The 16340-nt window shown below is 42.2% G+C and overlaps 1 protein-coding gene across 1 annotated transcript in view; it reads left to right on the top strand.

Annotated features, from left to right (window-relative positions):
- Positions 1 to 762: 762 nt before the first annotated feature.
- The window catches only part of SPATA13 (spermatogenesis associated 13), a 151895-nt gene continuing 136317 nt past the window's right edge, over positions 763 to 16340 (top strand). Inside the window, exon 1 of the mRNA XM_021286225.2 lies at positions 763 to 1186. Within this exon, the coding sequence (XP_021141900.1) occupies positions 1109 to 1186 (78 nt within the window). The 5' untranslated portion in view covers positions 763 to 1108. The remainder of the gene's footprint in view (positions 1187 to 16340) is intronic.

Here is a 16340-nt window from a genome sequence, read left to right as displayed (position 1 = left end):
GAGAGTAGCTGATTCCACCTTTCTTTCTCCATTGACAGGGGAGGAAATTAGATGACTAACAAACTAGAGACCTTTTTTGGGGAAGATAAATATAGATGAGAGACAAATTACCCAAGTCAAATCTGTTCTTTGCATGCTGGTACTTTCACATGATGGCATCAATCAGAGGTCACTTCCCCTGCCGTGCTTATGAGGGAAATGTCTCCCATGTGTAGCATTTCCTGCATCACATAGCACACTCCATGCATCCGGTAAACCACCACTTATGGTGGCTATTATAGTACTTAATTTCCCTTTTTTCTTTCTTCTTTTGAATTTTCCTTCCTGTGAGAGTAAATCTACTTCAGTCAGTAATAGAGATGGAAAAAGTCCTCTGAAGTGGACTGAGAATCATGAAGTGGCATCTGTCCTGTCCTGTCCCACTGACCCTATTGCCCTGGTGTCCAGATTTGGCCACCTGTGAATCTTTTTATCTAGCACTGCGCAGAGCAGATCGTGTGACTGATCTCTTGGCACAGCCAGTGCGTTGCCCTGGCGGGTAGTGCAGGATGAAAAAAGCACAATACACGCCTTTTCTGTCTGAGACTTGTTTATCTGCATGACATCCAGGCTGCTCCGGGAGAGCTCTCCTCTTGGTGATCACTGGCAACCAAAAACAAATCAAATCAAGGCAAAGTTTGAGAAATTCTTCTACACAAAGAACTGCTCTAAAACAAAGCCACGTTTTTGTGGTGCATTGTCCTAGCTCTGTGTGAGTCCTGTGAGGAGACAAAGGCAAGCAGGAAGGAAATTTCAGCTGCTTAGTAAATGCCCTAATTTGATTTATTTACTGCTCCCTTCCCCCACCCAAACTGTTCTGCTAACCTGTTAGTCTCAACTCAGACAAGTAAGACCAGCTAATCTGATTAGTTCTGACACACAGGGGCAAGGCTTCTGGGAAAAGCTGGACCCTTACAGCTGTTTCAGGCTCCAGCTTCGATCATAACGTTATGGGTTTGCCGAATGTATAGCTCAGCGTGACAGGAGCCCAGCAGCATGTGCACGAGTGAGCAGTGTGACCGTCACTGAAGATTTCTACCCTGGGTCTGAGGCCACTGGAATACAAACCATGTTTCGTGTCACCTTCAATGTACTGACAGAGAAAGTCACCTTCACCTTGGCAGCCTGCCCCTCCGTCACGTGGAAGGTAAGCTCAGATATGCATCATGTAAAAAGGTTGATGGCATGGAAAAATTAATATCTAAATTGTTTTCCCAACCGTAGGCTGTGTTTACAAAATTTTAAGGGGAGTAAAGTTTTAAGGGAACTGTACTGAGACAGACCAAATGGATCTGGTTCTAGATAACAGCTTGTTCATTGTCTTTTAAAGCTTTTATTATTTGACATTTTTGAATGGCCAAATGCATAGTTGCTTTCTTCATTCTGGTCTTGAAATCCCACTGGATTTATATTAACAGCAAATCCTGAGAGGTATATATACACAACCTACTTGTGTGTGTCAGGGAAGGACACTGGGGAAAGCTTTCAGGCTTCTTAGATAATTTAGGGATTGCAAGGATTTTTGAACTGTTCCAAGGTAAGAAAAAATTTGCATCACTATGATAAAGACTTGAAGAAAAAAAAAAAAAAGACTCTAGATGCATAATTTACCCAGCATGGGATTGTGATAAAATCTGGCAGAAGCCAAAGGTGCTTTGCACATCAGTTCCTCCCATTCAGAGATTCAGTTCAGATCTTCATTTCCTTGATATAAATGCTCCCATCTCATGTTGAAGAGACCAGCATTGTCAGGATGAGATGAGACCAGGTTCATTGCCTTTCTGTTCCCTGTTAGTGAGTGTGTGCTTTCACTATAGTGCAGTTTGAGAAGACAGCTGCTGAAGTGTTGCTTTAAAAACTTAATTTTAGAGGCTATTACTTACAGACCAGTTACTGTAGGAACCTCAGTCCTGTCTGTTATTGTGCCTTTCAGATGTGAGGAAATTATGAATAACTAGATACAGTGGTAGGTCAGGGTAAATGCTCTTGTTTCTGCTGTGCACGACTCCTGATGCTGCGTAAGGAGTTGTCATATATCTTTGCTGTGTCCTTTTCTCAGTCTTGGACCCGTCTTTTCTCTTGACTTGTGAAGCAGACACTGTCCAGAAGTTGTTATTAGAAGGCCTTTACAGGGCCTGGTACAGTGTGGCCCCAGACCAGATCTGTGCTATTTGTAGCATCATATGCTAAATAAAAAAAGCACATACTGGGGCAAAGTGTGTTTGGAGTAAAATTCTCATGAAATTAATTTTACTGAACACTCTCTCTCTGTGGGAGAGTTTAGTGTGATATTGCTTCAGTTTCTTTATTTATTAGGAAAACTTACCTTCCAAAACATGCATATTCACAAAATGGTCATGAAAAGGTCATTTCAACACAATATAGAATGGCCTTACCTGTGCTTGCTAATGGTGTGTTAAAGATTTTTCTACCTTCACATCAGAGTTGTAAGGACTTACAACTCTCTACCTTCAGGTTGCGAGGCACTTAGAAGAGGGCATCGAAATCTAATAGGATATTGGATCTTACCATGCTGCACTGTTCCTACCTGCTGGTTCCTGAGCTCTTGGTACAACAAACATGTATGTGAATATAACCCAGCCGGGTGCTGCATTTCAGTGCACATTTATTACATTGCTGAGGGCTGTTAGACATAATTGCATTGTAGAAAATCCCTCTGGAACAAACTGGCAAGCACGGAAAAGCGCATCCTGGCACACTTTTCAGCTCTCTAGCTCTTCTATTATTTGCATAATTAAAATTATTTGATATGTGCAATGTGCGAACATGAGCAAATGCTTGAAAGAAAAAGAAAAGAAAAAAGCTAAAAGAAACTATGGTAGAGTAGAACTTCCTGAAATGTAGTACATTTATTGATGAACTAAGTGAAAAATATGTGTGAAAGTGGGCACAATTATACGTAAAAACAAGATGGGGTGCCAAGCCAGCAGAAGAGATGACTTTGGAGTAGACCTTACCTAAATAATGCTAAGTTAATTTAAGGAAAGCTTTGCTGAGAGAGGTAATATTTTTTATTGACCCTCTTACACTTGGAAAAATTCAACAGGGTTTCAAGCACATAAGCCTTCCAGTTTGATAGTAGGAGGTTAATGAAAGACACAGTTTCCCTACAACCTTGCCTTGTGTCTGTCCTTCTCTCAGCCAGAAGAGCACTGATACTGCTAGTTTAAATCTTTTGAAGCTGAAATAGATCACATCACTGCTGAAGGAGAGAGGACAGAGATATCTACTTTCAGACTGCTAAGTCTTTTTCTCTCAAGAGCAGGTGGTCCAGCCTGCAGATAACGCTGAGATGTCCTGCTTTTCCATGTGCCTGTGACATGACCAGCAGCTGAGTCTTGCCCAGTGTGGTGGGCTCAGGGGGACGTTGCAGCTCGGTAGCAGACATCCTGGGTCCAGGAGGGACAGTGCAAGTTCTATCCCAAGTTGTTATCTTTCTGCCCTATGCTATGTAGTTTTCATTTCTGTTAGAAATCAATTTCTCATTAGAAGTATTGGTGAAAAATATTCCAGCCAAAGACTACTGTAATTATATGTAAAATATTCATTTATACAGTATTTTAGTAGAAGAAAGACAGGATTCCTGTTCCAGACATTTCACACTCTGTAGGGCATAAAACCCACTGCTTTTGTCAAAACATTGTTTTGTAAAAACTAGTTCAATTAGAAGTGGGGGAGGGTATGGATACAGAACGAGAGGGAAGTGACAGCTGAAAAGGCTGTTGACAAGTGTGAAGGGCTCAGAGTTGAACATCCCTTTTCATATAGGCCCCAATGCTTGAAAACCAAAGCAAAAAGCATCTTGATTATAAACCACGAGCATCTTTGTGATAAAGGCTGGAGGAGGGGATGGGGCTGCCCTTTCTCACCCCTCTGTGTCAGCCTGCCTTCGCTCGTTTGCCTGCTCCTTAGAGAACAGGCTGCTGGTACTTCTCCATCTGTCGACAGGCATGGAGCTGGTTGGCTGAGTACTCTATGATATGTGTGGGTTACACAAATCAGGCTGCAGACGATATCTGTTTGGCCAAACTCCCTCTTCAAAGGCCTTTTCAGGTTTCACTCACTTGAATTACTGTTGCATTTTCAATCAGTTGCTACTAACATGCGTGGAGTCTCACATTGCACCGCTTTGTGTTGTATACCTGACTTCAAGAGCAGATAACAAGATCGTGCAGCTATTGATATACCAACAAACTCCTACCGCTCATTTCCTGACCTGTGAATAGGTGACATGCTGCTCAGATTAATGCAATTCAAATTCGCAGGGTACAAGCAGATTTAGTTGCAGAATGTACTTGCTTGTGGAGGATTAGCTAGACTTGAATCATATTGATTTTCTCTTAAGCTTGATGGTTCAGTTTTGTTGAATCTTGCCTCAGCTGTATGGGGGAGAAGCAGCAAAAACTGCTGGTTTGTAGCTTTCTCTTCAAGGCTGGGAAATTCACTCGATGGGGATCAGACTAACTCCGGGCTTTCTTGTCAACTGATGCTGCACTTTATCTCCATGACACGGACAGATAAATGAGCTGGGGGTGGCTTTGCCAGCCGTTGGAGCCTGACCCAAGCGCGTTGTTGCCAACTTTCAAAAGCTGCACAATGGCTGGTTCTCCCTGACAGTTACAGCCGTTGGGGCAGGGACCTGTCCCCTGAAAGGCTGTTAAGAAATAATGATGTAAACTCCTCCCTAAGGATGTGGGAACAATGTTCAAATCCGGGGAAGGGAGCAATATCTGTGACAAGGAAATCAGAAGAATTGGGAGCTTAGTGTTCATTTTCTTTTTGCAGCAAGTTGAAGATCGCACTCTTGCTTGTGCTGGGGTGGTGGGGAGGTGGGAAGGGGGGCATGGGAAGCGGGGGCAGCTCCCAGCTTTACTGGCTCAGATTAACCTTCTCTGCTGCAGTTTTAGAAACCTCTGTTAGACCAGCATAGAGCTACAGTCCACCCCATTCAGCAAGAGTAAGTGCATGTTATTGAACACTTTGTGATTACGTTCTTGTGGCAGTGCCTAAATACACCCCCGCTGTCAAAAACCAGGGTGATAAATACAGTACAAATGGAAACAGGGTCTTTCCAGAAATGTTCACTATCAAGATCTATGCATTTAGTGCATCCTAGCAAAGAATCAGACCATGAGCAGGAGGACAGTGTGGTGATGACGAATGTCATCCTCATGTGATGGCACCTGGAAAGAAGGGAGTGCAGGAAGAGAGCAGTGTGACTGTGGCACATGGATTACTCTAGAGCTGAATCTGAGGAGGTCCTGCAGTAGCCCAGAGAGCTACTTTGCTCCCCAGGTCCTGTCAAAGCTGGGGAGGTGCTGGACCTGAGGATGCTCAGCACCTGTGGGGAAGAATTTAACTTTGTTCTTTACTTGGACGTTGTTTTCAGCTTACAGAACAGTACATTTCTCCTTGAACAGCAATTGCTGTTAAATATACAACTGCTAAATACTTCCAAGTGAAAATTCCCTGAAGAGACATCCAGAAGCAGCTATTGCTCTCAGTCTCCATTTGAAATGCTTTTTTTCACCTTGCTTTCAGAGAGCTCCTCAAGATATACACCAGATATTCGTACAACAGCTTCTACAAACTTTGTTCAAGGCTCACAAGCACATGTGAGGTGTCTCTTTTTTCTTCCTGCTCATGAGTGCAGATGCATCCTATCTTGTATATTTGTTAGTTGATTTTGTCACTTTTTGATGCAGCCTAAAGAGAAGTTGACAAATTCCCTTCACTCCTCACAATATTCACAGTCCAGTCATAGTCTATGACCCCAAATACTTGTCTCAGCAACTCTGAAATACGCACTATTGCAGCCACCTTTGGGATTATGATGCCTGATATGGGAACTATTGCCACAGAAGTAAGTCCTTTTTGAGATGATGACATTACTAGCAACAATTTTAGACTTTTTTTACCTTGATGATAGACAAAGTTTTTCTTCCCGTCATTACACTTCTGGGAGTTCTGTAGCACCCACATGTCTCCTCAAAGATCTTGGTGTCAGAGTTTTGCTTTTTTTTTTTTTTTTGTAGGGGACTGAAATCCCTTTCTCCACCTCTCCCTGTTTATTTGCTTACAGTACAATTTATCCACCTTTGTCTGCTTCTTGCCACACGACAGTGTTTTCTTAGCCTTGCACCAAAACCCTAACCCTAAATGACTGTGATTCAGAAGGACTAGCAGATTCTTGTTGAGACATCAGGTCTGTGATGCTGGTTTGATCTCCAGCTCTAGCTCACCAGCAGATGGTAGCAAACATCTCCTTCCCTGTGAGTTTAGTCTGGGATTGTCTGAAAGCAAAAGGGCTGGAGTGCCTCATTGGAGTCATTTATTTCCAGTGAGAAAAAATAAGCTATAAACAAAATAGTTGTGCAACTTGGAACAAGGCAGGAGAACCACAGAAACCACGGAAATATTGCTGCAATCGGGACAGAAGTATTCAGTAGAGGCCAGAACAAAATCACTGCAGTAACTTGCACTGAATGGCATGAGAAGCATTTTGGTGTCACTGTGATTGTTCTTGTAGTGACAAAAAGGGACCATTATTTGCAATGTAGCAAATGAACAACATTCAGAGCAGCATGATAAAATCAAAACTGCTCTGGGTTGCCTCTGCCTGTGTATGTTGAACCTTTGTCTTTACTCTGAAGTTGTGGATATTTCAGGATGGGTATTTTTACTAGAGGCTGTTTTTAATAATTATTTGTTTTTTTTCTGAGCTGTACCAGCTCTAGTTCTTTTGCATTTGATATATGCTATTGATTACCACTTTCTCCCACTCTCTTCTGTAAGCTACTCATTCAAATGGCTTGTTGTGACAACACTTCTCAACTGCTTTTTCCTGATAGCAGCTAACTGAGAGACAGGAAGACAGAGACAGACAGGATAAAATGAGAGCTGCTAAACTGAGGTGTAATTTCCATAAGGAAACATCTCTTCACTTATAAGGCAGTGTTGGTTAGAGTTGGGCAAACTATTTGTGGCAAAAAAAATGATACATTTTGCTATTACTGTTTTAAAGTGTATCACCTCTATTTTTAATTACCTTACTGGAGATTTTGAAATTTTTTACTCCTTTGTGCCAACACTGTTTGCTTCTAGAAGCAGTTTCTGCAAAGCATTCCTTTTGTGCTCATTTCTCCATCAATAAGTGGTTGGCCAAAAATCCTAAGGATTTGGTTCTGTTGTTTGACTGGATGCTGAAACTGATTTCTGTGCTCATTTGCTGTGAATGAAAAAAAAATAGTAGAAAAAAGGTCATTTAAATATCATTGAACACAAGGAAGCAGCTTTTTATGGGTATAAAAATGTATTCTTTCTCCAGTGCTTACTGTATTTTGAGCTAGAACATCTTACTTGATTAAAGTTTTAAAAAAGAAAGAAAAAGGAAAGCAATGGATTACTACACTGTGCTGCTGCTTTTGCAGGGTGGCTTGCTCTGGAAAGCAGAGAGGAATGCTAGTGAGACTGGTTGTGTCTATCAGTCTTCATGTCACGTACCTGAGGTTTTCAGCTGAAGTTGTCAGGCTTCTCCTTTGGATTTGAATATTTCCGTTTTCTTGCAATTATTAGAAATACCTTCTGTGTCTTTGGCAGATGTATAGCTGGCGTCAGTCGTTTCAGCTCCATGGACATCAGTCAGTGCTGTTAGTGTCCATGTATGCTGTGTTGGACATGGCAGGCTACACCGCCAACCTGACCTCCTCCCGGGGTGACAATATTTGTCTCCTACAGCTGTGCTATTGACAGAGGTGCTGATCAGTCAGCTCTAGAGACAACTCAAAATTTTGCTTGGGAGTTTTTGGGCCATGTCTTTTGGCAGAGAGATGTGCTGGGAAAGACTTGGAAATAAATGGACCTAACCACTTAATCTGAAAGAGCTAGAACTGGAAGAGGACAAGTGTTAGTGGCCTGAACAGCATGTTTTTTTACAGGATGGTAAATCTGTCTCTAGGGATCCTTGTGTGCCATCAGAAACGCCATAGGCATCTGAAGCCAGGCTTTGATTAGACATAAACTCAATGTAGACTCAAATTTGTTCAGAAAAACTGATTGATTTATTTTGTACTGTTGGGCTTTATGCCCCATCAGGTATAATCTGTCTGCACATTTCATGCTGGACCAAGGAACATCTGCCCTCCTACAGCCAGCGTAAAGCCTCTACAAAAGCATGAAGCCATTACACAGCGTCACGAAGGGATCCCGAGATTAGTTTTAGGCAGACAGCCAGGTCCAAAACAGGCTTTTATTTCGTCCGGGAAAGCCCAGGAAAACAACCAATTAGAAACGGGGTTTATAAAATCACTTAGTAATCTGCCATCATAAAATGCAGATTCGGATATCAACTTGAGGAGATTATTTGGGGTACAGCAAAATAAGAATAATGGAGATCCACAGCGTGCATACACGCACTCACAATAAACAACGTCAGAGCCATCCCTGACTCCAGGAAAATACACCCACGTGTCCAGTGAGGAATTGTATTAAGGATATACGCTTGCCTGAGTCTGGCAAGGAATTATTAAAGAAAATACACGTGCTTATATTTAAGCACAGAATACCTCGCTGGTCCAGCGAGGATAATACAAAGTTATCACTCAGCCAAACGAGGCAGCGAGGCTGTCCCAATACAGGGAAGTTACCTTAGGCAGCGATTCTGCCTTACGGGGAGGCTTCTGACATACAGACTCGCAGCTCCAAGAAGACCACAAACGGTTGTCGGCGGGATCCCCATTTTACAGTCTGGTCAGAGCTGGCTGTGGGCAGTCTAGAAGATTCACAGCTTCTCTGCACCCCCCTACTGTGCACCTCTGCAGCCCCATACTGTGGCTGGTGCGCCCCCTCCTCTCTCCTAACAACTCTAGCCTGGGTCTCACAATAAGAGCCATTAACTTGCCCCATTGCAGGAGGGGGGGAGGTGTTGGGGAAGAGGGGGGGTGTGCACACATGCAGCTGCCACATCAGTTCTCAGTGGAGGCAGGGGGAGTGGGGGTGAATGTACTGCCACACACAGCTTAAACTCTCTCCTGTACAGCATGTTTAATCTGTCTGAAGTGCAATCGTGTTCTCACATCTGATCAGATCCATTTTATACCATTTGTGATGCTTAGATAAATCATAATGGAACCACAGCCTGAATGCATAAATGCATCCATACAATAATCTAATGTAAAATGTGAAGTCAACCCTCTGCTTGATCACATTTGCTTTCCCAGCTGTAAAGACACATAGGACCATGTGCACTATTTCAAATATAAATCTCAAAACCTGTGCAGTTACTAGTTAACATCAGCTCTACCGTCAGTCATCCTTCACTGGCCTGATGAGATATTAGGAAAGGAGGGCACAGGAGGTAGCCCTACAATGTGAACCTGGGTACGAAATAGTAAGGAAAGAGAAAATACATGGGAACCGAATACTGTAATTTGAAGAGAATGCCTAGAAACCCAATGAACTGCAAGTGGGAATTGCAAAGTCCTTGCTGAAGACAATGAAGTGTTGATTTGAGCAGTAAAGAGACTGGAAAAGATGATGGCACAGCACCAAAACAAAGAGGTGTTTGTATGGGGCAAGTTTAGGAGTTGTCTTGTGGAAGTGAAATTTTGGATTCTGACCAAAAAGAATAAACATGCTTTATTTGATACACCATGAAATGTATGTATTTTGCCCATGGGATTCAATTTCTATTGCAGTGTAGATGTTTAATACTTGGTAGTTGTAGTAGTACTGAGGTATTGTAACTCCCTTAGGCACTTCTTGCCTTATTTAACAGTATCGGAAGTTCTTCCCACTATTATTATTACAAAAGGAGCAGTCACAAACTTAGGTCAGTGAGTAGAAGTCTTCTATGACAGTGATAATTAATTACACTTTATACAATATCCATTGTCTCAGTGCAGCTAAAAGCATCCTAGGTGCTTTACAAAATATAAAAAGCCATGGCCCCTGGCCTAAAGTGCTTTATACTTTAGTTCAGACATGACATAAGATGTGAGAAATGTGAGTGAGATGATACAGGGATGAGTGAGACCCAGAGTTCCTGTAGAAAGAGCACTCTGGTGTGATGTTTATACATCCTGAGCATTAAACTGAGTCCAGCCCTACACTCCTTTTTGAAGTCAGCCTAATTTTTTGTGGAAGAAAAGGTTGCATGACATTAACTGGCATTGAAAGAGTTCTAACTGATGACAGTTTCATTTTTTACTTTTGGTAAGAGCTCTTGTGAATCGCATCACAACCCAGGGCATTAAAGAGGCATGTGTCAATTCATCTTAATATGCCATATTGTAAATCACAATGATTTACCTGCTGCTTTAGAAGAACTTCAGCAACCCCTGTCACGGGGGCAGGGAGCTTCAAGAGCTAAGGGGTGGGCAGCCGAGACAATGCACATTGCATACATCACTTAACTCCAGATATGGCTACAAAATGTGACAGAAATATTTCCCGAGCTGTATCCTATGCAAGTTTCTTATGAGGCCAGCACCTTTTAATCAGACTTTTGAATACAGGTGGTCTTTGCAAAGTTGGTCTCAGCACCGGGGAATATTTAGCAGTCTCTTCGAGTGCTACATTGAAGCTAGTGGTGCTATTCACTAGTAATGTTCCTGGGCAACACCTCCTTCCTGGCCACCAGGCAGAAAAGTATAGTTTAGAAATCGTTATTTATAACTGGAAAAAAACCAATCCTTTTTGCCTTAGTGGGCTTCTGGTCATTATTGACACTCCATAGTGCAATATTCACCCATTTCCCAAGGAAACTGGATGGTTTATCCAAACGATCACAGATCAGACTCCACTGGTTCCACTGCTGTTACTGATCCTGAGGGTTAGGAAACGCTGGATAGTGCATGGAACTCCTCAGGTCCTATTTCCTTCACTCTGAGATGAAAATATGTCCATCCTACTGGTGGTGCGGTCCTCTTGTGGTTGGAGAGGAGGGGCAGAACAGCTTCCTTAGGTAGAGACTTCGGGTTTAGGGACACAAGTGGCAGACAGGCATGTAACTCTCTGGAAAGAGCATGCTGTTTACTTCCTTCGGTGCTTTTAAGCATCTGTCCCTCTGTCCTCTATAACAAGGCAACCCTATCTGTATCTGATTTAGATGTGATCAAATCAACACCCTGACACCTAGGACTTTCCAAGGGAGGATTTCAGAGGAATGTATTGATGATGGCAGTGGGTATTTTCTTAATGTTCATGACGAGAGATTTACATCCAACAGTGATCAACCAGTAGCTCTGTAAAGGCGTTATGCCAGACCACCCTGGTCACTCCACCTCCTCTGGCTCTGATTTCCAGTGCCCAGACTGAATGAAGAGCTAAGGCTGGGACTCAACATATTTCTCAAAATACACTCAAAGTCCCGTTGTTTGACTCCATATAGAATTTCACAGATTAGTGCCTTTGAATGTTTTACAGCAGCACGCAAGGCTGTTTGAGCCTTGGCCTCCGCTGCCCAGCCCTGGGCTTGGTTTGTGCTAGGCTCTGCAGGCTTTCCCCCTGTCCCTCATGACTGGATGGTGGCAGGGGGCTGTGGACAGAGCTGAACTTGGTTGCAAACAAGGAGGAATTTTTAGTAAGTGTTCCCCAACATAAACTAGTTCTCACTTGTTTTCCATATTTCCCAGTCTTAAAGCGGGATGTTTCATCGCTCTTTTATGAACTGTTGGCTTATTTGCAGGCTGGAGAAAGCTATGAGGGGCTGTACACCTTTCACTACTGCTGCCCGGGTCCTACAACAGGGAAGGGGCCCAGCTGTGCCTGCTCACATGCTGTCTCTTTCAGTAAAATGGCACTGGGAAGAAAAAAAGTGTTTAAAAGAGGGAACCGGAGTGAGCAAAAAGCTTTCCATTTGAAATTTATAAATCAATAGATAAATCTAATCAATAAGCTGTGTAAATAACCCAGGGTATAGAGTATGTGGTACAACAGACTTCTTGTTATCTCTTGTCTAACTGTGTTGTCACCCTTCAGGCAGTAATATCACCAGGCTCTGGGTGAATGCTGTGACTCCAGGTAAGCTCAAAGATAAGCTGAGAAGCTTTCACCATTTAAACCTCTTTAAGGTCCTAATGTATTAACAGGAGATTTACATAGACCAAAAGTTATGAAAAAATCACTTATGAAAATATTCTCTTTCATTTGGGTGCCAAAATTAGATTTCTCTCTGAAAGCCAAGGTGTTGCATTGGCATTTAACTCTATGACTGTCACTTCCTTCCCCTGGTGACAGCACAGTAAGCTCCTGCAAGCACAGAGCCCTGAAGCTGTGTTTCGGAAGATCAGTAACATGTCTGTGTGTACCCTGTAGATTTTGCTTTGTTAAAGAGTATTAAAGTATATGAGACTTAATACTTTCTTTAGTTCAACATTAAACCAGGCATTTCTTCACTTTAAAAAGCTGCCATTTTGACCTTTATCGCTATATTAGAAAACAATGATAGGCTCAGCTGTTTGCAGGAGTTGTTTGCCATCTGCAAACTCAGATTAGCTATTCCAGTAACACACTATTATTGCACACTATTATAACCATTAACCGGTGACTCCTCAACACAATGGATCTCTGTACTCTGAAGAAACTAGCGCACTCAGTGGGTCCAGTGCCCACTGCCTCAAAGGGTTTTGGACCAGGGTTTGTCCTTGAATTACAGAGAACATTAACCATACTGAAACTCATGCATCATTCCTTTCAGTTACTGAGTCCTTGGGATATCTAGTGATTTTTTGACAAGATATGAAACTTCTTTGCAATTTTCTTTCAGTATTTTTCAGGAGAATGGTTTTGAAGTGGTCCCTCCCTGACTGCAGACTTTAATGACTGAAATGTCTTATTAAGGGATATCTCTAAGGACCAAGTTTCTGGGTTATGAAGTATATGTTATTTTTACTTCTGGAGGAAGACTAGGGAGGCCTGTGTGTGTGCTTAGTCCTCTCTTACTACACAGACTCACTGCTGTTTCCAGACTGTGGGACTGCCATGCTCTACAGGTGCCACAAGAGCCCAAGTCCCTCAGCTATCTTTATAGTGAGCCATGTTGGACCATGCAGCGGATCCCACCTACTCACCAGTGGAAGCAGTGTGATAGTTTGGGGCCTGACAGTATATGTCTGAGTCTTATCTCAACAAATATTCAGTACTCAGCCAGAGAATGTACCTTGACGCAGGAGGTGGGGAACATTCCCAAATCCCAAGTTAGGTATTGTCAAATATCAGATTTATAAAGCAGAAGGAGAAGAACATTTCTACCTGTGAACACTGCACAGTTCATTTGTCCAGTAACAGAAGGACTTCTTGTCTAAGTTGATGGATAATCAGAGCTGCTGTGTTTCTGAGCTTAAAAATGTTACTAATGAACATTAGTCACAACGGTGACTAACGTTCTTGTTTGTGCCAATATTTAGCCAGTCTGAAAAGATGTAGGTTTAGTAAATGATCTCCAGACTTTGAGATTCTGCCCAGATCTACATCCAAAGCAAGTAGTAATCATTTATACCACATTGAGGTAAAGAAACAACAGAGTAAAACTGTTAAAGCAATAGAACAAAGGCCAGGGTACAGAAAAGTATTCAGCAGCTTTTGAAAGCTTCCATTGCTGCCTCCTCTCAGTTGCACTGCAGACATTGTGAGATAACTCTTGCTTTAAATGGAGGGGACCATTGATAAGTTACCAAATCCATAACTTACAATAATTTAGTCATAAAGCATCATGTATAGCTCAAGTAAAATGACCTGAATCACTTGGAATATGGTAATTAACTTCTTTTAGCTGTAAAACTTGGAGTCCAAGATTGCAACCTGAACTCTTCTGAGGAATTAATTTTGTCCAATTAGAGAGCTCATTGCTGTCCTTGTGTTGTGAGCAGTTCAATTTGTTCCATTCACTGTTCTTTCCAGTTTTGTCAGCAGGACAATTTACTGCAGCCTGTCAGTGTGTATCGAATCCACAATGAATCATGGAGATTTGCTGTGAAAGCCTGACTGTTTCCAATGTTTGTATTAGGATTTCCCAGTATTTCTGTTCTCAGATGTTTTAACGCTCTAAGCAGAAAGTACCCATTTCAAATATTGCTGAAGAAATTAACTTTAAAGTCTACTCAGACTCATGAAAACTCATCCTTACAAAAAATTATTTCCTGCAGCCAAAAGTAATGCAAATGCTATTAACTGAGACACTACTGGAGGACCTAACAAGTTTCCACCAAGGCAAGTAGAGTTACTGTCAACTCAAAAAAGACTTAAAGTTGTGTGTTGGTCAGATATACACTGTGCGGTGTGTGATCACAATTAAGGCAGATTTCAAAAAGCTCAGTTTTCTCACACATCCAGAAGGATCGTTATTTATCTAAACAGTTGTATTAGCAAGATGCATTTGTAAAGTATCATAATTTATTGTCTCAGGCAGGGATACTGCAAAACTGGAGCAAGAATGAACTGATTTCTCCAAGTTTTCCAAATATTACCTGGTGTCCAGTATTGGTTGGATGCACATATGATCAGTAACTCCTACAGAATCTTGGGAGCTTTTTTGTTCTCAAAACCATATGAGCAGGTTCCAAGAAATGTACTGAGCTCATCACATCTATACTCCCACAGCTACTTTACTGTTCTGTGACTTTGGAAAGCAGAGCGACTGTGATGCGGGGTCAGAGTAAGTGTAACCCAGTAAAAGGAAATTCCAACTTCAGATAATTGTCATAATTTTAATTCCTGTAAAATGGCCAAAGCCAAAGCGGGGGAAAGTTTGATTCTGAACTGGCCAGCTAACCTGCGAAAGGCACCCTCTGACAACCATTAACTTATATGGCCCCTGGTGGGCACAGGGTTGAATATCTCAGCTAGTGAAAGGGTACAGTGCTCTGGACATGTGGGGTCTAATCTAAAGCCTTATAAATCCAGAGAGAAGCTTTCCAGGCTTTGGTTCACTCTTTTGAAATCTAATTCAATGGCAAGTCAAGCTGGATCCGTTTCCCAAACGAAAACACAGAGGCAGGCAAATAACAAAGGAGCTGCTAAATGCTTTTAGGCAAACAGAGAGGGAGAAGATTTATTTCAGAAGCCTCAAGATAATGTCTAGTCTAAAGAATCAGAATAGGTTTGCAGACATACCCTCTTAAAATTATTATGACCACAGCATTCCTTGATTAACTGACAGCACGGTCAGGCAACCAGTAGGGTTCCAGCCATAGTAACTGGAATGCAATTGAAAATCCTTTGCACTGAGGCTAGTTTAAGCACACATGCTTACAAGGCTTCCTAACAGATTAGTAATGTACCTCTTTGCCACTCTTCCAGAAAAGAGAATGGTCTTCTTCAGCTTTAGGATGCCCTGGTTGGACCATTTGTGTTTCTGACCCTGGGTGCCATGGAACATATAAAAAGCTGTGAATTCAGACCTTAAAAAGAAGCAGAATTTATGGACCTGGTAAAGGCACAGGGAGATGGGGAAACCTACAGCACCATCTGCACCAAAGACCTTTGTTGTTTTTAATGTAGCTATGTCAGTGCAATCCTTTCAGGTTAATGGGTCATTGCCTGGTGCTGTTGTTACTCCAGTAACCTACAAAAGCTGTTCACAGCATTGAAAGTCTTGTTCTGCCCCTTGGTGAGACACATCTGTGTATGAGGTTCATGGTTGTGGTAGCTTTACAAGTAGGAGGGATGATGCTGCTTCGGTATTTGGGCTGGGTCAACTCCTGCCTTAAGACTCCTGTCTGTAGAAAAGGTTTTGTGTTTTAAACTCACAACAATTACCTGTTGAATATGGGAAAAGAAAGCAAATGGGAACCCGCCTGGTCTACTTCCAACATTACTCATTTTGCAATCTAAACAAGATGAAACTTGAATATTGCAATATTACAATGAAAGGTACCTGCCAGATTGGGCAAGATATGTATGCCTGTGTAGGTAGAGGAATGCATAGAACACTGGAACAGGCTCCCCGGGGAGGTTGTGGAGTCTCCTTCTCTGGAGACATTCAAAACCAACCTGGACACATTCCTGTATAACCTCATCTGGGTGTTCCTGCTGTGGCAGGGGGATTGGACTAGATGACCTTCTCATGTCCCTTCCAATCCCTGACATTCTGTGATTCTGTGATACTCCACAGCACCTGCCTCTCACTCCAGAGCTGCAGACTGAGTTCTGATGAACCATAGTAACACTGATAACACAGGGAAAGAATGCTTGGCGCATAGCATCTTGATAGTACATGCTGCTTTTCTGACATACCTATGCATAGAGACCTGTTTTAATATTTAGCTACCGTTTTAGTGTGT

The sequence above is a fragment of the Columba livia genome, chromosome 1, assembly GCF_036013475.1.
Source record: "Columba livia isolate bColLiv1 breed racing homer chromosome 1, bColLiv1.pat.W.v2, whole genome shotgun sequence".
Taxonomy (NCBI): Eukaryota; Metazoa; Chordata; class Aves; order Columbiformes; family Columbidae; genus Columba; species Columba livia.
Note: the sequence above shows the minus strand (reverse complement) of the source record. Positions and strands in the feature narration are given on the sequence as shown.